Source organism: Nomascus leucogenys, chromosome 22a (genome assembly GCF_006542625.1).
Source record: "Nomascus leucogenys isolate Asia chromosome 22a, Asia_NLE_v1, whole genome shotgun sequence".
In the NCBI taxonomy this organism is placed as follows: Eukaryota; Metazoa; Chordata; class Mammalia; order Primates; family Hylobatidae; genus Nomascus; species Nomascus leucogenys.
This window is the reverse complement of record NC_044402.1, coordinates 32,875,938-32,900,703: the sequence shown is the minus strand read 5'-3', so window position 1 is coordinate 32,900,703 and position 24,766 is coordinate 32,875,938. Positions and strand designations below refer to the sequence as shown.

General features: G+C 36.5%; 1 protein-coding gene across 2 annotated transcripts in view; it reads left to right on the top strand.

The window, feature by feature from the left end:
* Positions 1-24,766, top strand: part of G2E3 (G2/M-phase specific E3 ubiquitin protein ligase) — a 58,507-nt gene that overhangs the window by 30,484 nt on the left and 3,257 nt on the right. For both annotated transcript variants that reach the window (XM_030804225.1, XM_030804226.1), the window contains 10 exons: positions 12-113; positions 2,966-3,090; positions 4,123-4,288; positions 8,368-8,474; positions 9,441-9,557; positions 12,687-12,811; positions 12,916-13,048; positions 16,384-16,691; positions 18,777-18,958; positions 23,397-23,569. In XM_030804225.1, the coding sequence (XP_030660085.1) occupies positions 12-113; positions 2,966-3,090; positions 4,123-4,288; positions 8,368-8,474; positions 9,441-9,557; positions 12,687-12,811; positions 12,916-13,048; positions 16,384-16,691; positions 18,777-18,958; positions 23,397-23,569 (1,538 nt within the window). The remainder of the gene's footprint in view (positions 1-11; positions 114-2,965; positions 3,091-4,122; positions 4,289-8,367; positions 8,475-9,440; positions 9,558-12,686; positions 12,812-12,915; positions 13,049-16,383; positions 16,692-18,776; positions 18,959-23,396; positions 23,570-24,766) is intronic.

Genomic DNA, 24,766 nt, shown 5'->3' with positions numbered 1-24,766 from the left:
TATATTCATAGTTGATGTCAAGTGGAATTTGGCAGAGAGGCAAAGAAGAAGAAGGAGTTTATGGTTTTCTAATAGAAGATATCAGGAAGGAAGTGAATAGAGCTTCTAAACTGGTAAGTAAATTATTTTACTATTAAGTAATGTCATAAATATTGTCAATACTTGAGAAGTCTTTTCTATCGGTTTCTGTCTAGAAATTTATGACTTTGATTATAGGTTTCAATGCATATTTTTGTCATTTAAATATGGTAAGTTTTAGGAGGACAGTTTATATTTTTGCCCATTAAAGAAAGCTTAATTGACCCTGGATAATACATGTGACAATACTGACTTCACTTCCTTATCTTATTCCAACATGTCCATCAGAATTGACCATCAGAATTATGCTCTGATGGTCAATCTTCTCTGACCATCAAAATTATGATCATAACTCCACTCTGCTGTTCTCTAAACCTTCGATCCTGGGTCAACCCAACCATTTACTTTTTTATTCTTATACCTCAGTTTCTGAGATTGGAATGTTAGGTTGAGTTAGAAATTACACAGCTTTCCAGTCTGGCAATTCATGATCTCCATATCTCCTGACCCTTCTCTAACATTGTGTGATTATATTCAGTGCCCCTTTCTATTCTCTAGGATAGGCATTCTAAACTTTAACTCCTTGCTCATTCAGTTACCATTTGTGCATCTTCTATTTAACAGCCACTATGCTGTATGCAGGGAAACGTCTCCATATGGTCTAAGCAAAAATAATGAGAAAGAATGAGAAGATTTGAAGTACGGGGAGTTCTGTTTAGAGAATGTGATACTGGCATTAATGATTTTCATGGGGGAGCATTTTGGGTGATGAAGGGATTCATCATTACACTGGAGGGGAAGTGAAGGACACTGACACATTATAGTTGAAGTCAAAGAAAGATTATCCCATAAATGCTGAAGTTGTTTAGACTTTGTTTTGACAGATGCCAAAGTCTTGAGGTGGAGGAGTGACTAGGAAGTTAGCAGGTAACAGAAGAGTAAATGTCATTAGGCTCAAAGGTCCAAATTTTTCAAAGTGTGAAAATCAAGTAGTGGCCTATAATATTCAACAGAGAACTAAAATAATGTTCTGTTTGTCCCATTTCCTGCCCCTGTCCATGTCCCACCCCATGTCAAGTCTGGAAATTAAGGAGGATGGAAAAATAAGCAGCTTTATTCAAGAAGGTCTACAAGGGAAGCACATAGAAACATTTATTATTTTAGTTGAGGCAAAGAAGTGGAGGCAGTTATTTTTGAAGATATCAAGAAGGTAGGAGAGTTAATGGTAAAAAGAGAGGTTCTAGGGCACAAGGAAAAACCTTGGGAGAAAGGTGAGCATGAATCTAAGGACTACATGAGATATTAAATGTGAGATATTAGTATCATTCCTAAACTTCCTGGTGATAGTGAGCTTGTGGTAAAAGGTGGTCTCTAAAGATCCCCTTATGGTTTGGAACTACAGATTGAATATCCCTTATCCAAAATGCTTGGAACCAGAATTTTAGATTGAAATTTTAGATTTGAAATTTTTTTCAAATTTAGGAATATTTGCTTACCAGTTGAGCATCTGTAATCTGAAAATCCAAAACCCACAATGTTCCAATGAGCATTTCCTTTGAGCATCATGTTGGCACTCAAAAAGTTTCCGATTTTGAAGCATTTTGGATTTTAGATTTTTGGATTAGGGATATTCAACCTGTACTTATTTTCTTAAAACATCTGAATCCTCTCCAAGTATATTGTGAACCCTTGAAAACAAGAGTCTCGTTTGTGAACTCAAACTAGAATTCCTTGTTGTCACTTCATTGGGAGAGTTTCAGGTTGGCAAGTATTCTCCAGTGACCTAGGTGGTGCCCAAAGGGGGGGTCAGCAGTAACTCTGTAATCCCTGAATCAGTGACCATTTTAATTGCCTTCTTAAGGGTTCCAAGGTGTTTTAGTTACTGTTCTGTATTTTGCTAATGATTGGTTCATTTAATAATTTTTCTGTTTATGTACCACTGTTATATTTCAGTTAGCGGCACTGGTAGTATATTCATTTCCTAGGGCTGCCATAGCAAATTGGCTGTTTAAAACAAATTTATTCTCTCACCATTCTGGAGGCCAGAATTGTAAATCAAAGTGTCAAAAGGGTTCCTTCTAGAGGCACTGAGGGAGAATTGATTCCATGCTTCTCCCCTAGCTTCACATGGCTGCTGGCAACCTTCAGAGTACCTTGGCTTGTGGCAGCATAACTCCAATCTGTTTCTATCTTCACAGGCCTTTCTCTGTATATGCCTGTGTCTTAAATCTCCCTCTCCTTTCTCTTGTAAAGACATCAGTTATTTGATTTAAGGACTACCCTAAATCCAGGATGATCTCATCCCAAGATCCTTAACTTAATTACATCTGCAAAGACCGTATTTCCAAGTAAGTTCACATTCACAGGTACTGGGAGTCGAGACCTGAGCATAACTTTTTGGAGACCACTCTAAATCCACTATAGGTGTCTTAACACTTTTTCATTTGGTCAGAATAGAGTGATCTTAGCCATTTCTTTACAAATTGGTTTATAGTATTTTCCTATTCTTCTTGGTGAGTATTGCCTAATTTATGTGCTTTCTCTTGAGATTTCAGTGAGGTGTTTATGTATATAGCTTTTATGTTTATAAACCCTTCAGTTTAAAATATTTTAGTAGGAAGGAAAAGGGGCTTCTCTGTCTTATCCACATGTTAGGCTAGAGATGTTTTCTTTATCGAAATTGTTATAGGAGTGAATCTTTGGTGTCTTTAGATTGTTTCTGGGTAGAACAGTTTTTTCAGGAAATTTATTTAATATACCCTTATCACAGCTGTTACATGATGAAATAATTTTCAGATTCCCCACCAGGAGTATTTATTTATGTCTTGATCATATTATAATACTCAGATTTTTTATGTTGTGACCCCTGTTTTCACATTTCTTCTAGAAATGCTGTGTTTGCAAGAAAAATGGTGCTTCAATTGGATGTGTTGCACCCCGATGTAAACGAAGTTATCATTTCCCATGTGGACTTCAGAGAGAATGTATTTTCCAGTTTACTGGCAATTTTGCGTGAGTTATTTAACTGCTAAATATGAAAGTTCAATGTTAAAGAATAGTGGAAAATACCTATCCCAATGATATAATACTACTATAAATTTTCTGTTTAGAGCATCAGAGTTTAGATATAACATTATATATATTACCCTCCCGCCCACCCTTATGGGGTCATTTCTATGTGCCAAGTCTTGAGAATTACCATGTCTGGGATGGACCTAATGATTAGTTTTCATCTTCAATTTTCAGCTTTTGGATATAACATGAAATTGTTAATTTATCCATAATTCAGTGAAAATCTCCACCTTTACATAATTCTAGATTTCTGTGTCACTCTTTAGAATTATTGTTGACTTATTCTTCACAGGGCTGTATGCGTTTCTCACTGAGTAAATCAAAGGCATGTAAATTTGATTGAGTCCACAAAATAAATATTATGCCCTAGGATACCCCTGAAAATATTTGCTTCCTGAGTACAACTTTAAACATCAAGGCTTTATGAATTTTGACTTTTGGTATCATAAGTATTCTATTTCTTTTAGTAGTTGTGTTTTTGACCTATTTAATGGATTGTTACCATGTAAGAAAACTACAGTTTAGAAAACACAAATGGAAATAAAGTGAATTGGGAATAGGTTATTAATTGCATTTTATGTGTTATATGACTAAACCATTTTTTAGGAGTAAGTTCCTGCCTCCCTTAATTTTATACGATTTTGAGCACAACAGTATGTACCCATTTGTTGAGTACAATAATGTATATACTGCATTGCTGACAATATTACGTAGGATTCTCAACATAATAATTAGTTTCTGAAATTCTATATAAGTAAGTCTCACTACCAGAAAAGTTCAGATTTCAAAGGTCCAGATCTCTTCTTGGTCATAGATTGTGAGACTTAATTTTTAGTGCCAAGGCTCCAGTCTGTTGTAGGTGAATTATGAGACAGACACAAATGAATTTCGTTTTATATATGTGAATTACAGTGTTTTCCAAGTTTTGTTTTGCAGTTCATGAGATTTTTTTAAAATAATTTACATTTTTAGGTCATTTTGTTGGGACCATCGACCTGTTCAAATAATTACATCTAATAATTATAGAGAGTCCTTACCATGCACCATTTGCTTGGAATTTATTGAGCCTATTCCAAGTTATAACATATTACGAAGTCCTTGTTGTAAGAACGCTTGGTTTCATAGAGACTGTTTACAGGTAAGATACATATTTTGTAAGCTTTCTCTGATTGATATAAAATTATGGCTTGCTGATTTAAATTTTAAATTAGAAAGAATTGACGTGTATATTACCTCTTACTACTTGTTACTTTTAAAACAGCTTTAAAGCACTTAATTTGAAGCACATTTTACATACAAAATTCACTCTATTTAAGTATACAATTAACATTCAATAAATACTTTAGATGAAACTTTTTAATGTATATTTATACTTACAGAATTTTATTGTTTTTACCTAAGGATTTTGTTTGATTTCATAATGAATAAACTAGATTTTAATTCCTAAGTTTCATTTACATATTTAAGCTGGAAAACCAGGATATTTGAAATGATAAGAAGCTTGATAGCAAGTTGAGATATTTAAACATTAGTAGGCTTTTCTTCCCTATGGTAAACACTTTACCATAACTTCTTAACAGGGAGCTGATTACTGTCAATTAATTAAAAATATTGGTTCTTTGAGAGTCATCTTATGTATCAAACCTTATTACTACTTTTCAAGTAAATAGAATATGAAAAGACACAACATTAGACAATTTAATAATTCTTTGATTCTGAAAATACTTGAAAACTTGAAAAAGATTCCAGTTATTAATAACATCAAATATGTAATATGTACATGTGAAAGTGCCAGCTGATGAACTTAAGTTTAATACTGTTTTTTAAAGTTTATTACTGTTTAGTAAAATGAAAGGTTATTATTACTAATTGTCCACAGACATGTTTTTAAAAGTTAAAAGACGTAGGCCGGGCGTGGTGGTTCACGCCTGTAATCCCAGCACTTTGGGAGGCCGAGGAGGGTGGATCACGAGGTCAGGAGATCAAGACCACCCTGGCTAACACGGTGAAACCCCATCTCTACTAAAAATACAAAAAAAAAAAATTAGCCAGGCGTGGTGGTGGATGCCTGTAGTCCCAGCTACCAGGGAGGCTGAGGCAGGAGAATGGCATGAACCCGGAAGACGGAGCTTACACTGAGCCAAGATGGCACCACTGCATTCCAGCCTGGGCCACAGAGCGAGACTCCGTCTCAAAAAAAAAAGATGTAAATCCTCTTATTTCAATAAAGTCTTAAAAATACTAACAGTACTAAAAGTAGTAAAGTTTGACTGATACCTTTTTTTTTTTTTTCTTCTATGGGCCTTGAACTTTTATACTTAGGATTATTCAGTTAAAAGTGCAGGATGAAGGCAGGGCACAGTGGCTCATGCCTGTAATCCCAGCATTCTGGGAGGCCGAGGAGGGCGGATCACCTGAGGTCAGGAGTTCGAGACCAGCATGGCCAACATGGTGAAACCCTTTCTCTACTAAAAATACAAAAAAAAAAAAATTAGCTGGGCATGGTGGTGCACACCTGTGATCCCAGCTACTCAGGAGGCTGAGGCAGGAGAATCGCTTGAACCCGGGAGGTAGAGGTTGCAGCATGCTGAGATAGCACCACTGCACTCCTGTCTGGGCAACAGAGCAAGATTCTGTCTTAAAAAAAAAATGCAGGATGAAGCCTGTGTTGTTGGAGAAATAATAGAAATTCGATTAATATTTGCAAAGAGGTGTTTATAAAAGGATCCTAGAGAGTGCAGTTAATAAACAACATTGTGAAGTGTTATCCTTACCTATTCATATTATATGAGAATCTTTAAAAAGTAATTTGTTTTAATTAAGGGTTTGTATTTGAATGAATATAATTGCTGCCAAATGTGTCATCTTGTTAATTTTGTAGCAGTATGTTATTTTTCATAAGATTTTTCTCATTTATATGTTAATAATTAAGCAAAGAAAAGTTCTCATACTTAGTATCGTTAAGGCCTTTTGTGAACACTCTGAAAATACTGAGGTTTAATTTTGTCATTAAAAAAGTAGAAATAATATTACTAACAAAAAAGACTAGGTCTACTTTATGCAAATATAACTGAAGATCACAGCCACATGGACACCTGTCTATGATGTAAGAAATATCAGTAAGCAATTATTATTATACTTGATTGGAGCATACTAAGGATGGGGCTAATTCTTGAGTCTCTCTCTCTCTAAAGCAGTTCCAATAACTTTTGTACTCTGGTATCGGTCTTAACTGAAATAACATATGGAGTCTTATCCAATCTAGACAGCTATGTGGTTAAACAAATGTCATTATATGTAACCACTACAAATAATATACATTGGGATTTTGGAAGAAGAGACTAGAGATTGATGTCAAAGAAACTGGTAAAAACTGGCCGGGCGTGGTGGCTCACGCTTGTAATCCCAGCACTTTAGGAGGCCGAGGCGGGCGGATCACGAGGTCAGGAGATCGAGACCACGGTGAAACCCCGTCTCTACTAAAAATACAAAAAAATTAGCCGGGCGTGGTGGCGGGCGCCTGTAGTCCCAGCTACTCGGAGAGGCTGAGGCAGGAGAATGGCGTGAACCCGGGAGGCGGAGCTTGCAGTGAGCCGAGATTGCGCCACTGCACTTCAGCCTGGGCGACAGAGCGAGACTCCGCCTCAAAAAAAAAAAAAAAAAAAGAAAGAAACTGGTAAAAACTTTCCACTCTGTGTCTAGAGAATTGTCAGTATTTTTGTTCAGCTTGGATTTTTCCATCATTGCTCTAGTCTTGTTGGTATCTTCCATGTGTCTTATCCTGTTTTTTCCCCTCTATACCAGATACTTCGTTTTATCGTATACCATATTCGGTTAAAGATCTTGGCATCTGTCTGCAATTGCTCAAATATCCTTTAGGTTCAGAGATTTCAATAACCTGTTGTTTCCCTCCCTTATATGGGTGGGTGTGTGTGTGTGTGTGTGTGTGTGTGTGTGTCACTTGCTAATTGTCTGAACCTGGAATCCTCTTTATTAGCTTCTCTCTTCACCATCCATAAATCATTCCCCAAGTGTAATCAAGTCTACTTAGTATATTCTGTGTATCCTTTTTATTATAATCCTACTGTTTTAATTTCAGACACTCTTTTTGGTAGGAGATCACTAGTTGGTCTTTCTCTGGGGCCTTATTCCCTATCAGTTTATTCTTCATACTACTGGCTTTAACTTACCTACCTAGCCTGTACTTAGTTCAGTTTGGCAAGAATGTAATCCTTAACTATATTATTAATTGTATTTTCCTAATTACACATTCTCTCTCTTGCTGGGGAAACTTCATATATATTATTCCCCATCCTTGGAATGTCTTTTGTCCTATTTTCCTGGCAAACCTCTGTTTCTTCTTCTAAACTTAGCTTTTGCTTTACTAACCCTCTGACGTAATTATCAGTGTAGACTTAGGTACACCTTCTTGTTTCTTTCATGTGTATACTTAAAATACTCACATACTTTTACACAGTATTGTAATTTTATACCTGTATACCTACTCACTAGAATTCCTTGAAGTCGAATCTGTCATGTTTTTATTTTTGGTACATAATAACAAATGTTGTTTGTATTTTTGGTACATAGCATGGTGTTTGGCATCTATAAAGCAGGAGTTAACTATCTGTTAAATAAATGCATGCTACTAGTTTTTACTGGGGACTGGCTACTCTTTCCAGTAGGCTTACAGCTTCCTGTTTCCCTCTGAGTACCCTCTGTCTGGTGCTTCTGTATCTGTATTTGCTATAGCAATGAGGATAGGTTTGATACTTCTCCCGTTTTGGGAAGAAAGCTATCTTAGAGATTGAGTTAAAAACAGAACCAGTGATGATTTTTATGTAACATTTAAACCCCATTTCTAGATGAGGTAACTCAGGAGTTTCATTTTTTTCTCACATTTTAAAGGGCAACACAATATTTAGTAACATTACACAGTAAGTAAAATGACATTGCACAATAAGATTGAAAAAAATATATGGGTGATGTAAAGCTAAGTATTAATTAGCTTTTTTTTTTTTAACCATTGGGGGAAAAAAGAATTATAGATTTTAGCAGTGGGATAACTTAGTTTATAAGGACAAAGTTTGAGAACCCACTAGCATAGAAAATGTTTTCATAATATATTGTTAAAAATAGCACATGTTCTGTTACATAATACATCACCTGATAACAGACTTAAATCATTAACAGTAGACTTTCTATTTTCCACTGTAGGTTCAAGCAATAAATGCGGGAGTGTTTTTCTTTAGGTGTACAATATGCAATAATAGTGACATCTTTCAGAAAGAGATGTTGAGAATGGGAATTCATATTCCTGAAAAGTGAGTAACATTTAGCCTTATGATAAAAAAGATATTTTAAATGTAGGATTTAATAGCAATGGAAATGATCACTTATGTCTGATTCAGTGAGCATGGACAAGTAGCCATTTCAAATGGTGAAATGCAAAACCTCCTCCTCCCCCAGATGGCCAGTTCTTGGAAAGCAAGGACTGTGTTATAAATGTCTCATTCGTTGATTTATAATCTCTTCATAAGTAGCTCAGCTATGTCCAATTTTAATTGATTGACTTTGTACACAATTATAATAGGCTTCAAAATGGTATGTATAAATTAAGAGAATCAAGATGTGATTTAAAATATGTAAGAATTTTCTTAATACTTAAACATGAAGAATCCAGAAATAATGATAGTGAACTTAAAATTAAAAATCGAAAGTGAAATATTTGGAAAAATGTGTTGTAAAAAATTTCCTGTGAACTTTTCATTTAGCATGTGAAAATTCATTGAGACTAATTAACTGTATGATAAAATAACACTAATGGGTTTATATCTTAAAGAGAATCCTGAAAAGGACAAGTTTTATTATTCTCCTAAGTATATAAAAGTTTTTATTTTAGGCCAGGCATGGTGGCTCATGCCTGTAATCCCTCCCCTCACTTTGGGAGGCCAAGGCGGGTAGATCACCCAAGGTCAGGAGTTCAAGACCAGCCTGGCCAACATGGCAAAACCCTGTCTCTACTAAAAAATACAAAAACTAGCCAGGCATGGTGGCAGGCCCCTGTAATCCCAGCTACTTGGGAGGCTGAGGCAGGGAGAATTGCTTGAACCCGGCAGGTGGAGGTTGCAGTGACCCGAGATTGCACCACTGTACTCCAGCCTGGGCAAAAGAGCAAGACTGCGTCTCAAAAAAAAAAAAAAAAAAAAAATTTATTTGTAGATTCATTCCTGATCCTCTTATGTAACATTATCTGTAGGTCAAAGCATATTTTATATCTTCTTTTATAGAGATGCTTCCTGGGAATTAGAGGAAAACGCTTATCAAGAGCTTCTGCAGCACTATGAGCGTTGTGATGTTCGAAGATGTCGTTGCAAAGAAGGACGAGACTATAATGCACCTGATAGGTATTTCTGCAAGTTCAGTTATGCTTAGTGGTTCCTTGTTTAAACCTTCTGCTGAGAAAGTAGGTTTTATAGTTAGTGAAACGTAGTTTTTCTCTTAGGATGTTAGAGGTTTAAATTGAGATGAGGGATATTTTCTAATGCACATTTACGTCTGTTTACAGAGAAATTTTTGCAGTTAGTATAGTTGTAACCTGTTTCTCTGTTGTCTTATCACGAGACTCTTTTCTAGAGCCACACTGTCCTATCTGGTGGCCACTAGCCACATGTGGCTGTTGAGCACTTGAAATTTCCCTTTTCCAAATTGCAAGGGTGCTGTAAATACATACCAAAGACTTAGTTCACTAGGGCTGCCATTAACAAAATGCCACAGACTGAGTGGCTTAAAATAAATTTATTTTCTCATAATTTTAGAGGCTGGAAGTTTAAGAACAAGGTATTGACAGGTTTGATTTTTTCTGAGGCCTCTCTCCTTGGCTTGCAGATGGCTGCATTCTAGCTATGTCCTCACACGAGTTGTCCCTCTCAGTGTGTTGTCTATGTCCTAATCTCTTTTATTTTTATAAGAACACCAGTCATATTGGTTTAGGGCCCACCTATCTGACCTTATTTTACTGTAATTACCTCTTTTGTTTGTTTGTTTGTTTGTTTTGAGATGGAGTCTTGCTCTGTTGCCCAGACTGGAGTACAGTGGCACGATCTTAGCTCACTGCAACCTCCGCCTCCCGGGTTCAAGCAGTTCTCCTGCCTCAGCCTCCCGAGTAGTTGGGATTACAGGCGCATGCCACCATGCCTGGCTAATTTTTGTATTTTTTAAGTAGAGATCGGGTTTCACCATGTTGGTCGCCTTGTCTCAAACGCCTGACCTCGTGATCTGCCCGCCTCGGCCTCCCAAAGTGCTGGGATTACAGGCATGAGCCACTGCGCTTGGCCATAAACCTCTTAAAAGGTCTCATCTCCATATATAGTCACCTTCTGATGTACTAGGACTTAGGATTTACTTCAACATATGAAGTGGGAGGAGACACATTTCAGTCCATAGTCATATTATTTTAATATGACTTAAGGAACTTATATGACCAAATAACTTAAAATTTGTTGTTAATAATTTTTGTGTAGATTACATATTGAACAAAATTATAACATTTTGGAAATAAAAATGTTATTTAACTTTTTTATATTTTTTAATGTGGCTACTGGAAAATTTTAAATTACATATATGGTTTACATTGTATTTCTATTGGACAGCACTGTTCTAGAGAGTAATTTAACTAGATTCATCTAGCACTGTTTCCTTTGGACCACCATAAAAAGGGTTTGGCATTTGAAATTTATTGATTACTCTTTTGTAATGTCAGTGGATATGGCTCTTTTCTACAACAGTCATTTTGTGCATTTCAGGTACAGTGTACTGTGTTGCATAGTAGGAACCAAGAATATCTTCAGTTTTTAAGATGTAGGATAAGAAGTAACAAATCCAGTTTACAAAATTTATATAGGAAATTTCAATAAATTGTTATCACTGTTATGTAGTCTTACTTAACATAGTAAGCTCAGTGTATAGAGCAGAATATTGGGAGCCTTGTTTCATGAAACAAGGTTGAGTCAGCTACTACTTAATTGTGAAGATTCAGCTGAGGTCTAGCCTGCTCTGCAAAGTTTCCTGTAAGCAGCTCTCCTCATTCCTGATTCCCTACTCTGGGCTAGGGGTTCCCTTCGTTGTGCTTGTTACAATATAGTTGACGTTATTTAAATTTAATGCTATTAAACCAAAAATTCTTAGAAGGCAAAGATCTCATTGAAGGTGTCAAGTAACATGTGTTCTTGCCTGTGTTACTTGATCTAGTGACCCTGTTTATTCATTTGTTAACACCAATAATACCTCCCTCAGGAGTTTTGCTGAGGCACAGATGAGATAATGTATATAGGATTTTAAGAAGCAATACATTCATAATATTGATATTTTTCAAATTTATATTAGGCTGTTCTTAACCTATATGTATTTCTTGTATACCATTGGTCTCTCAATCAGTAGCTACAACTCTTCTTTCCAGGACAAAGATATTGTCTATCTGAATGACTGCCTTGTAATCTCACGCCCTCTCATCCTAGTGAGAAGGCAGTTTTAGTGAAAGGCAGCATGGTTAGTGCTTAAGAGCATGTCTGAAGCTAGATAAACTGAAGTGGAAACCTCACTCTGAGACTTGGCTAGTGTGAACTTGAGTGGGCAAGTTATTGACCCCTCTGTGCCTTGATTTCCTCTTTAAAATGGAAGTGACGGTGGTTCTCTCTACCTGCTACAATTGTGAGGATTAAACTTTTCATATGAACACAGCAAGAACTGGACCTGGAGCATAATAAGCACTTAGGTTAGCTGTTTCTTCCTCCTCACTGTTGTCACTGGGCAGAGACACACACATACAGAGGACACACATTAACATATGCACACCCACACACAGGGATGATATGCCCCCACCTCTGGGGTAGGGATGATGTCTGGTTACCTCTCTTGCCACTCACACACACAGGGAGCTAAATCTGTTTCTAAACAGAGAAGGTGTAGTCATACCCAACAAAAAGGCTGGAGCCCTACACTACAGCCCACACTTGTAGTCATGGAGAAAATATGAATATGGACTGACATACACCACATAACACAGTGGGGAAACATGGAGCTGGGAACAGATGACAGAGAATATAAATATGAGCCAGGTAGATCTGGATTCTGTTGAACTGCACAATACCTGAGGTGTTTGAGCAAGCTTATTTTAGGAAATATTCCTCACCTTGAAATGTACTGAATGTTTCTTCCATATCAGACACACTGACACAGCAATCTCCCTGTAAGCATAGTCATCTCTAAGTAGAAAGGAAAATTTATTTTCTCCTGCTTAATCATATTTTGTCTGATGTTTATATTCTTTGTGTATGTGCATATGAGTGTGATAAGTTAGCTTTGGTTTTTACATTAGAGATATTTAGAGAAGCGGATACTCTTTTTCCTCCTTTAGTAAATCGATTGGGTGGGTGTGTGCATGTGTGTGTGTAAGAAGGCAGGCCCTGTGGACATTGCTAGTGGTTGAAACTAGAATAGTAACAAAATGTAAGTTCTGCTTTTCTTTATGTCCTCAGCAAATGGGAAATAAAGCGCTGTCAGTGTTGTGGTTCCAGTGGCACACATTTAGCCTGCTCCTTATTACGGTCATGGGAGCAAAATTGGGAGTGTTTGGAATGTAGGGGTATTATCTACAATTCAGGTAATTTTTTTGTAATTTTGAATAAAGCTTTTATTCAAATGTATATGATTTAAAAGTTTTTACCTATATCTCTATTATGCTAACATGGATATTTTAATCTGTAGGAGAGTTCCAAAAAGCCAAAAAACATGTATTACCCAACTCTAATAATGTGGGGATTACAGATTGTTTGTTGGAAGAGTCATCACCTAAATTACCCAGACAGTCACCTGGATCCCAGAGTAAAGATCTACTGAGGTATGTATTTTGAATTGGAGAAATACATAAAAATCTATTTGGAGAAAATTATGATAGGAAATGCCATATACATTTAGAATATTAGGTGATCATACAGTAGTCTAGAAGAGTGTTTTTCAACCTTCAGGACCCAGTGTTTGATCATGAAATCAATGCAACCAGCATTTTAAAGAAAATGAAATGTGATAGAATAGAATACAAAATACCAAAATGCATCATACTTGGGAAAAGTGTATCTATCCTAATTATTTTTTTGTGTACCGAGTACTGATGTAAAATATATTTTTTTATTATAGATCACTTTCAAGATAGTTTGAAAAACACTGATCTGGAAAATGTGCTTAAAATGTTATTTGATTATAGAGTAAGACAGGAAGGTAAAATATCAAGCATACCGTGTCACCTTATTAAAAGGAAAGAATCCTATTTAATATAGAAATTTTTTTTTCTTTTTTCTTTTTTTTTAGAAATAAACTCTCGCTCTGTTACCCAGGCTGGAGTACAGTGGCATGATCATGGCTCACTGCAGCCCCAACTTCCTGGGCACAAGTGATCCTCCCACCTGAGCCTACCAAGTGGCTGGAACTACAGATGCATGCCACCATGCTTGGCTAATTTTTAAATTTTTGTAGAGATGGACATCTTGCTATGTTGCCCAGGCTGGTCTTGAGCTCCTGGTCTCAAGTGTCCTCCCACCTTTGCCTCCCAAAATGTTGGGATTACAGGTGTGAGCCACTATGCCCTGCCATTTTTTGATGTTATAATCATTGTTTGCCTGTTTACTGTCAATGTCAGGAGTCTAAATGTCAGCTCTTCCCTTTAGAAAGTTTAAGGCATACATACTATTATCAAATTAATTTCTGTTCCCATAAGACAAAATAGGCCGGGGCATCGTGGCTCACGCCTGTAATCCCAGCACTTTGGGAGACCTAGGCGGGCGGATCCTGAGGTCAAGAGATCGAGAACATCCTGGCCGACATGGTGAAACCCCGTCTCTATTAAAAATACAAAAATTAGCTGGGCATAGTGTTGTGCATCTGTAGTCCCAGCTACTTGGGAGGCTGAGGCAGGAGAATCGCTTGAACCCGGGAGGCAGAGGTTGCGGTGAACCAAGGTCATGCCACTGTACTCCAGCCTGGTGACAGAGCCAAGACTCTATCTCAAAAAAAAAAAAAAAAAAGTAGCAAAATAAGAAGTTACTTTCAAAATCTTAAACATTTAAATAAGACTGGAATTACATCTTTATAATGTCGGGTATTTGTTGAGCTGTAGTTAAGATTTTTAAGTTTATATAGATTTGCAAAAGAGTTTTTAGAGCCTTGCTTTACCCAATAGGGAAGAAGTATAAAATTAGTCACTAAGCATGATGAAATACTTTCTTGTTAAAAATGATTTCAGGCTGGGCGTGGTGACGCATACCTGTAATCCCAACAGTTTGGGAGGCTAAGGTGGGAGGATCATTTGAACCCTGGAGTTCAAAACTAGCCTGGGCAATATTATGAAACTCCGTCTCAACAAAAATATTTTAAGAAAATAGCCAGGTATGGTGGTGTGCACCTGTAATCCTAGCTAGGCAAGAGGCTGAGGTGGGAGGATCATTTGAGCCCAGGAGTTGAAGCTGCAATGAGCTATGATCATGCCACTATACTCTCGCCTGAGTGACACAGCAAGACCTTGTCTCTAAAATAAAAGTTTCAAGTTTAAAACCTTAGAAGATAGTAAAGAGAATTTTTGTGAAAACATTTGATAACTGGATTTGCAGACAGGTAGAATATTAAGTACCCTTCAAAATGTGAAGAATATCTGTTTTACTATGCCACTTGTGTTAGCTCTACTGAAAAATCTGTTAAAAATATTGCTATAATACTTTTAAGTATCAAAATAGATGTTCACATTATTTTAAAATAATTTTAATATTTAGATTTCCAAAGATGTTACACCAGGGCAGCTTGACTCCTTGCTCCTGCTTTAACATGCAGTCATATTTAGAAGAATAGCATCAGCATTCCCCTGATCCAGGCAGGAGCAAGGAATCAACCTGCTATAAAAAAGGTATGTTTCTGAAGAATTATCTTACTTCCAAAGGACTTTGGCTTTTATTCAACATGAATTAATGAAGAGAGGATCATATAAAAAAAGAAAAAGAAAAACCTGGCCCACACTAGGGCACTGTAACGTCTTGGGGTGGGACGGATTCATACTTGGTACAGAAAATGATCCGTGGGCATTGCCCAAAACAAGATTATTTTTGAGAACATTAATTCCAGTTACAGATGGAGAAACTGAGGGAAGGAGTGATTGAGCTGGTTTATGTAGTCACTTGGATTGTTAAAACAGATTGCTGGGCTTCATGCCGACAGGTTCTGATTCTATAGATGCGCTGTAGGGCTCAATAATTTACATTTCTAACAAGTTCTTGGGTAATGCTGCTGCTGCTGCTGCTGCTGGTCTGGGACCACACTTTGTGACTTACTGGTCTGGACTAAAAGGTACTATTTTAGGAATTGTGAATTCTGTTTATAGTATTAGCTCTACTGTTAATTATGACTTTATGATTTAAAATATATTGTGTAATCTCTCAAAGACATTTTCTTATATAGTAAGCAGAGATTACATTTGCTTTTTTTAAAAAAAGGACATAGTAAATGTGAAGTAAACTACAATTAAGAAAGTTAATTATAGCCATTGCCAGGAAGGTGAGAGTTTGAGATTGCTTCATTCATTCATTCATTCATTCATTTATGAGACGGAGTTTCGCTCTTGTTGCCCAGGCTAGAGTGCAATGGCGCGATCTCAGCTCAACGCAACCTCCACTTCCCAGGTTCAAGCGATTCTCCTGCCTCAGCCTCCCGAGTAGCTGGGATTACAGGCATACGCCACCACGCCCGGCTTATTTTGTATTTTTAGTAGAGACAGGGTTTCTCCCTGTGGGTCATGCTGGTCTTGAACTCATGACCTCAGGTGATCCGCCCGCCTCTGCCTCCCAAAGTGCCGGGATTACAGGTATGAGCCACCGCGCCCAGCCTGAGATTCTGATTCTTAAACCAGAATTCACTGGTTGGTCAAATTTGAGATAATTATCTATCAACTTTCTTGTACATGATTCTAATTTGGTAAAAGATTGGGGTGAGGAATGAAGAATTTAAAACTAAGATTATCAAATAACTGTTTTTGGTTCTAGTAGCAGCCATTGTTACAATTTTGGGTGGGAGTTGGGGAAGAATATCCTATTAATCTTTTTTTTCCCCCCGTCTTGTTTTATTGGCTGTATAACTGCTGTTTCACATAAAGTACTTTAAAGTACTTATCTCTATGTTTAAATTCATGTTTTATAGGCAAGGCAGCAAATTTAGAAGAAATGTATCAACACTATTAATAGAGTTAGGATTCCAAATTAAAAAAAAAACTAAAAGATTATATATCAACAAAGCCAATATCTGGAATAGTGCCTTAGATGCATTCAGAAATCGAAACTTTAATCCTTCATATGCAATTGAAGTAGCCTATGTTATTGAAAATGATAATTTTGGAAGTGAGCATCCTGGATCAAAGCAAGAATTTCTGAGTCTCTTAATGCAACATCTTGAGAACTCATCATTGTTTGAAGGGTCCTTGTCAAAGAACTTGTCTCTAAATTCTCAAGGTAATTATTTTATTTATTGTTGTATATACCAAATATCACATGTATAGAAAAAGAGAGAGATAGCTGGTTAGAACTGATATTTAATACCTGTGCTCTAAATATACTGTTCACTTTGTTAATAAACTACTGATAGAATCACAGGAAAGTGGGAATGGGGAGGAATAGTTTAAAAAGTAAATTTTGTGGTGAAACATTTTTTATTTAAGAATATACATTCTTTATAGCAATATTCTCCTTAAAATAATCCATAATTAAGTGTAACTTTATCTTCACTCTAATTTCATTTTAATAGAGTGGCCAAATGGGGATGATTATTTGAATTCTTCTTGTCTGTATATTTGGAATTTGCAGTTAACATAGGGTTTTTATAACAGAGTTTCCTGGTCCACATGTAACCAATTTTTCAGTATACTTTTGTTGGCAATTTTTTTTTTTTTTGCGCAATTATGTATATGATAGTTTTCTGTCTTTACTATTGATGAGAACTTAAGGTAATTATAACAGGCGTCTCAAAACAGTGGGTAATTCTGGCATTCTCTTTTAGGGGCTTTTATACTACTTCTGCTGCAATAGGAAATTCGAAAGAAAATGAGAAGGCATTTAATTTCATTTGAATTTCCTACTATATTTTCTGTAAACATCCTAACCATTGCCTAAAGCATCATTTTTACTCTGTATAGTTCACACAGTTTAATTATAAACTCCCTTTAAAATAAAATGTAAAAATAAATAAAATCTTTCCAAATAGTAATGTTAACTCAAGGCAGGTTTGGTATGGTGGAGAGTATGTGAATTTAAATCACAGAATCTGAATTCAAGTTTGTACACATCTAGTTCTTTACATCCTTAATTACTTCCTCTCTCGGGATCTCAGTTTCTTCATCTGTAAAATGTGACTATGAATATGTAGCTTGTAAGGTTATTACACAGGTATTGTTAATGTCACTTATTAATAAGTTGCTTTCAACAATTTAAAAATTAAGGAAAAATTTACTTGATTGTTTTGGCACATCAAAGTTGCTAATACATTTGAAATGACAATTTTAATTCAAGCTCTGACAGTAAGGTAAGACAGCATATACTGTTGGGAGTAAATTTGTGCCTTTGGGAAAGATTATTTAGTGGTATAGATCAAGAACCTTAAAAATGTTCCTATCCTTTGACCTACTAATACCATATGTAGGAATCCTAATCAAATAAATATAAACAAGAATATGTGAGTATGTTGACTGTAACATTATGGCTCATATAGTTAGAAATGTCACTTAGCCAGGATAGCCAGTAATAGGGGGATGGTTTGCATTATAGTACATCTCTAAGTTAGTCTAAACGCATTTATTAACTGTAGATTTGAGTAATTTTGAGTAGTATGATAAAAAGTTTACAATATAATAAGTGGATAAAGCATAAGTCAAACTGTTTTTATATTTATATATACAAAGAGGTACAAATACAGTCATTTGTCACTTAGTAACAGGGATATGTTCTGAGAAATGTGTCAGTACGCAATTTCATCATTGTGCAAAGATCATAAAGTGTACTTACGCAAACCTTGTTGGTGTAGCCTACTACACACCGAGGCTATATGGTAAAGCCTATTGGTTCTAGACTGCAAACCTGTATAACATGTTACTGTACTGAATACTGTAGACAATTGTAACACAATGGTAAGTATATGTATATCTAAATATACAAAAGGTAATGCATTGTGCTATGACAGTATAACATCACTAGGTCATAGGAGTTTTTCAGCTTCATTATAATCTTAGGGACCACCTTAGTGTATTTGGTCATTCTTGACCACAACATCCTTATATGGTGTGTGACTGTACACCAGAGTGTTTACAGTGGTTATTATCATGGTAGGTTTATTGTGTTTTATGTTTTCTACAATAGATTTTTACTTTATATTCAGAAAAATGTGTCTTTTTTTATATTTTAGGTGAGATCTATATTTTCTCCATAATGGTAGCTTCTAAGAATTATATTTAATGCTTAGATTTTTGGATTAATTTTTAATATATATTAAAAATGATAGTTATAATAATAGAAGTGTATTTGATATATTTTCATCTGTATTTACAGCTCTGAAAGAGAATCTTTACTATGAAGCTGGCAAAATGCTTGCCATTTCTTTAGTTCACGGTGGTCCTTCACCTGGTTTCTTTTCTAAAACCTTGTTTAACTGCCTTGTTTATGGACCAGAAAATACCCAGCCAATTTTAGACGATGTTTCAGACTTTGATGTGGCACAGATTATAATCAGGGTAAGAAATGTATCTGTTTATTAAAATGCACACTGCATTCTAGATGTCTTTTAATGTAAATGACTGATCTGCAATAAAATAATAATATTATCTATGAAGGAGTTAGGGATTGTAAACATATATTTCTGTTTACCAGTGGAGTTCTGGACCAGTTAAAAGATAGTTTTAAAAGTCAGATGGGCTGGGCGCGGTGGCTCACGCTTGTAATCCCAGCACTTTGGGAGGCCGAGGCGGGCGGATCACGAGGTCAGCAGATCGAGACCACGGTGAAACCCCGTCTCTACTAAAAATACAAACAAAAATTAGCCAGGCGTGGTGGCGGGCGCCTGTAGTCCCAGCTACTCGGAGAGGCTGAGGCAGGAGAATGGCGGGAACCCGGGAGGCGGAGCTTGCAGTGAGCCGAGATCACGCCACTGCACTCCAGCCTGGGAGACAGAGCAAGACTCCGTCTCAAAAAAAAAAAAAAAAAAGTCAGATGGCTGGAGATTAAAGTGCCAGGTTTAATGTTGGTAAAACCAGTTGGATAATGTGATTTTGGTCTGTGTTCAACATGGCTTGTGAATACTCCTCAGAAATACATGGATTTGCCTGCCTTGCTAGAGACAACGTGAGGCAGATTCCCTATTGCATGCTAGAAAGCAGATGAAAGTGCACTTCGATGCAGGCCGATGGATCTGAAGAGAAGAAGGATTTGGCCTACCAGTTAGAATACTTTTCCTTCCTTCTATAGGGAGGTATGAATGATAGATGGAGAGAAAGGCCAGGCTGAATTTCTTCCAAAGGGAAACAAGTGGTAGGGATCGGGGAGGACTTAATGCATCCACCTAAAAATAGTTCATTTATTCAGCACTTATAATGGGTCCTGTACTAAACATGTCACATGTACAACACTCATTTATCATAATGCCATATAAGTGTCATTGCCAACATGTTACTGCTTTAAAAACTGAGACAATGTAAGCCATTTAACTTTTCTTCCTTAACCTCCCTCCTACTTAAGCATACTCTATCCATTGTCTGAATTAACAGACAGTGTTGTTTAATGATTAAAAGCATAGGCCTTAGCCAGGCGTGGTGGCATGTGCCAGTAATCCCAGCTACTCTGGAGGCTGAGTCACAAGAATAACTTGAACCCAGCAGACGGAGGTTACAGTGAGCCGAGCTCACACCACTGCACTCCAACCTGGGCAACAGAGGGAGACACTGTCTCAAAAAAAAAAAAAAAAAGCATAGGCTCAGAAGTCAGATTTTACTTTGAATGCCAGCTCTTGTAACTACTATATGCTGTGTCACTTTGGGCATATTAATCTTACTAAACCTCAGTTTCTAAATCACAGAGTAAGCACTATTGAAGTGTGAGTTGCTACAGTGTATTACAACAATTCTGTTTATTTGCCCTAAGACTGCTTATCCTAACATCATGTTTTAAATTGACCCTTTAATTCTTCGTTTTTCTTTTTGTGCCCTCTTTACTAAAATAAAGTATATTTAAGCTGCATTGTCTCTACTTCGTATTTTCTATTTATTTCTTGTAATCAGGCTTCTGTCCCTACCACCAGTCTCAAGTTAGCTAGTTCATAGTTTATATCCAGGGATCTAAATATCCATGTCCAAAGGCCTTTTTTAATTCTTCATCTGCTGTGACTTCTGCAATTACCACTTAGAATTTCTCTGCAATATTTTATTTAATATTGTACTTCCTCCTACTTCTGATGATTCTCTCTTCTTTAATGCTTCTTACTTCTTCTTACCCCTGAAACTTAGCATTTTTCAGTGTTGTCTTAACATTCCTCATTCTTTACTATTTGGAGAGCTTCTTCTCTCCTGTAATCTTTCTGAATGATTTACAGACCTGTATTTTTGAGCCCCGGACTTTTGTATACAGATAAGACCTGGGTCTTGCCAGCACACTGAGTCCAACATGTTTAAGATAAAAATAGTATTTTTCCTAGAATTTTTTGTTTGTTTGTTTTTTTGTGGGGCTTTTTTGTTTTGTTTTTACCTGTTTGCCTTTTCTTTCCAAGAGATTTCTTACTTCCAAGCTGTCCTGGAGAGTCATTTTCATACTCCTCCATTTTCCAGTTATATGTCAAGTCACCTGCCTCTAAGACTGACTTATTGTCAACCTTTCCTTCCTGTTTCTAGTGTGCCTGTTTTACCAAACTCAAATTTTCCCTAGGCTTAGACAATTAGAATGTGTTCTAATATTCTTATTTGGGATGATTTTTCCAAAAGTACAGTTTTGACCATATTGCTTTCTTCCTCAGGAATCCCCCAATGGCTTCTCATTGCCTGTTGAACAAAGTTGAAGTTCTTCATTAGGGCATTTAAGACCTTCACCTCTCTTCATGGCTTTGTCTACTCCAGTTTCTGAACTTTTTATCCAGTGTTTGTTCATTTATTTAAGAAATACTATGTATTCTGTACTGTTTTGTTACTAAAGATAGAGTAGTGAAGCAAAGTGTCTACCTTGGAATTTACATTAAGAGAGAACACAGAAGATAAACGACAAATATAATATGCCATCACGTAGTAAAATGTATTATAATGCTAAATAAATAAAACAGAATATGGCCGGGCGCAGTGGCTCACGCCTGTAATCCCAACACTTTGGGAGAACAGGCGGGCGGATCACCGGGGTCAGGAGTTCGAGACCAGCCTGGCCAACATGGTGAAACCCCATCTTTACTAAAAATACAAAAAAATTAGCCGAGTGTGGTGGCGCGCGCCTATAGTCCCAGCTACTTGAAAGGCTCGCTTGAACCCGGGAGGCAGAGGTTGCAGTGAGCCGGGATCATGCCACTGCACTCCAGCATGGGCAACAGAGCGAGACTGCATCCCAAATAAATAAATATGTACATAAATATATACATACATACAACAGAATAAAAGAGATAGATAAGTGTTGGAGTATATAGAAGTTAGGTTTTAGGCTAACTCATAGACCCAGAAAGACAGTGGCTCAAACAAGGCAGATGTTTACTGTTCCGTAAAATCCATTGTCTAGATTTTAGGGTAAGAGTTGGCAAAAAATGGCCTGTAGGTCAAGTTCTGGCCTGTTGCCTGTTTGGTAAATAGTTACATTGGAATGCAACCATGCCCATTTGCTACTGATCTGACTGCTTTCACACTACAGTGGCAGAGTTGAGTAGCTGCAACAGATACCATATAGTTTGAAAAGCATAAAATGCTATGTGGCCCTTTATACAGATGGCCCTCTGTTTTCGAGATACAGTTGTGATTTACAAAACCATCTAAGGACTTGAGTTCCTTCCTCTCATTATCGTGTAACACTTAGCATTATTGTCTTCATCCACGTGGTTGAAGCTTGTTCTTAAAGGAGAAAAGTGGAAGTTGAGAGCAGGGAAGTTTGACACGTTGTTTTTACTTATATCCCATTGAACAGTCATGTAGCCCCACCTAGCTGCAGCAAAAGTTTGGCTATGTGCCCAGCTGAAACTCAGGTTTCAGGGTTTGCAGGGATGAGGCAACATATACCCAATTATTACTCTGACAGGGTGTAAAGATAGTATTTTGAGCAGAATAGTCATGAAAAACTTAGGAGATTTCAGCAGAGATTTTGAATGAATGAGAAGAAGTCATGTAAACCTCTAAGAATGTTTTAGGAAAAGGAAATTGCAAGTAAATTTTCTGTTAATGGATTGTTTCCTATTTTTAGCTTTTTCCATCTGTACCTTTAAGAGCTAACCTGTATGAAAGTGTCTTGCACATAAATGGCCAAATATTTCTTTGTTTATGCTGTTCACCAAAATACTCTTGATAAAATTCTGTCCATCTTTTAATTCTCAGCTGATATACTTTTTCATGAATTCTCAGGTCATCTTTCTTGCCTATTTAGTGCTAGGTAACTTTTCTCTTTTTTTTTTTCTTTTCTTTTTAAGAGATAAGGTCTCAGTCTGTCACCCAGGCTGGAGTACATTGGTGCAATCATAGCTCACTGAACCTCCGACTCCTGGGCTCAGAATCCTTCTACCTCATCTTCCCGAGTAGCTAAGACTACAGGTGTATACCACCCACACCAGGGCTTTTTTTTTTTTTTTTCTTTAGAGAGGGGGACTAGCTGTGTTGCCCAGGATGTTCTTGACCTTCTGGCCTCAAGCAAGCCTCCCACCTCAGCCTCCCTAGTAGCTAGTCTTACCTAGTGCTATATAATTTTTCAATGTCAGTTATTTCCTTTTTTATAAATAGTTTCATGTAGTAAAGTGGCATTATACTCTGGATTTCTTGAAGGCAGAAATAGACAAATTTGTTGAACTGGATGATCAGACATTTATTCTAGAAGAATATTTCTTGGTTTACTTTCACTGCACCCATATGTACTAAGAAATTTCAATATAAATTAATAAGTATCATTTGAAATGTGCATGTCACTCAAAAGTAAATGGGTAAAGTGGCTGTATTTTCTCCTTCATTACAGATAAATACTGCAACAACTGTAGCTGACTTAAAGTCAATAATAAATGAATGCTATAACTACTTTGAGTTAATTGGATGTCTCAGACTTATAACGACATTAAGTGATAAATATATGTTAGTAAAAGACATACTTGTCTACCATGTAATTCAGAGAGTCCACATACCCTTTGAAAGGTAAGTTGTTTCTATTAATATATGGCTCTTTCAAATTACATGTTTAAAGTGGTTAATTATCTTGTAATGTGAGATATATTTGGTAATAAGTGAGATGTTTTTCTCAGAAAAAAATTTAAATGCTATTTTTAAATAATAACTTAAGCCTTTTTAGGATGATTACTGTTCTGATCATTTAATAAGCATTGTGTAGGTCGGGCATGGTGGCTCACTCACGCCTGTAATCCCAGCACTTTGGGAGGCTGGGGCAGCAGATCATTTGAGGTCAGGAGTTCGAGACCAGCCCGACCAACATGGTGAAACCCTGTCTCTACTAAAATACAAAAATTAGCCAGGCGTGGTGGTGGGTGCCTGTAATCTCAGCTACTTGGGAGGCTGAGGCAGGAGAATTGCTTGAACCCAAGAGGCAGAGGTTGCAGTGAGCCAAGATCATGCCACTGCACTCCAGCCTGGGTGACAGAGCAAGATTCCCTCTCAAAAAAATTAAAAAAGAATTGTGTAAATGTATGATGCTTTCATAGAAATAACCACTACTTCAGATTATAATTTTTTTCTAAAAAACACTCTTTTTAAAACTCTTACCACATGAGCCAACTATTCTGTCTCTGTGCATTCATTTAATAACTATTCATTGAGTACCTTTTATCTGCTGGGTAATACATATATTGACCATTCTTTGATTAACAAAGTATATATGATTCCTGCTGTCCTTTAGTTTAGAACACTGGTCTAAGTTAGACAACTTATGTATCTCCTTACACTCTTACAATTTTTTTAAATAATGGAAATACACATATGAAAGTAGTCTGTAATCACCATCCAGATCTAACACTTACTAACCTGTGCCTGTCTTGTTCATCTATATGCTACCCTTGTTATTGACTCCAGTATTATTTTAAAGCTGATACCAGATATCATCTCAAACCTGATAAATTCATTTAAAAAAAGTAGTATCATTAATCCATAGATTTAAATATATTTGATGTGTTTAAAATCTTTATAGTTCCTATTATTACTGAAGTTTATATGTCTTGGACCAGTATAAGTCTCTTTATATTATTGTTGTTTTTAATTCTTTTGATGTGAGCCTTAATGGTCTTTGTAAGCTTTTTTTGCTATATGGTATCACAAGGTGTTTCAGACTCATTTTGTACATTTTAGCCTAACGAACCTATGTTATTTTTAATGGGAAATGGG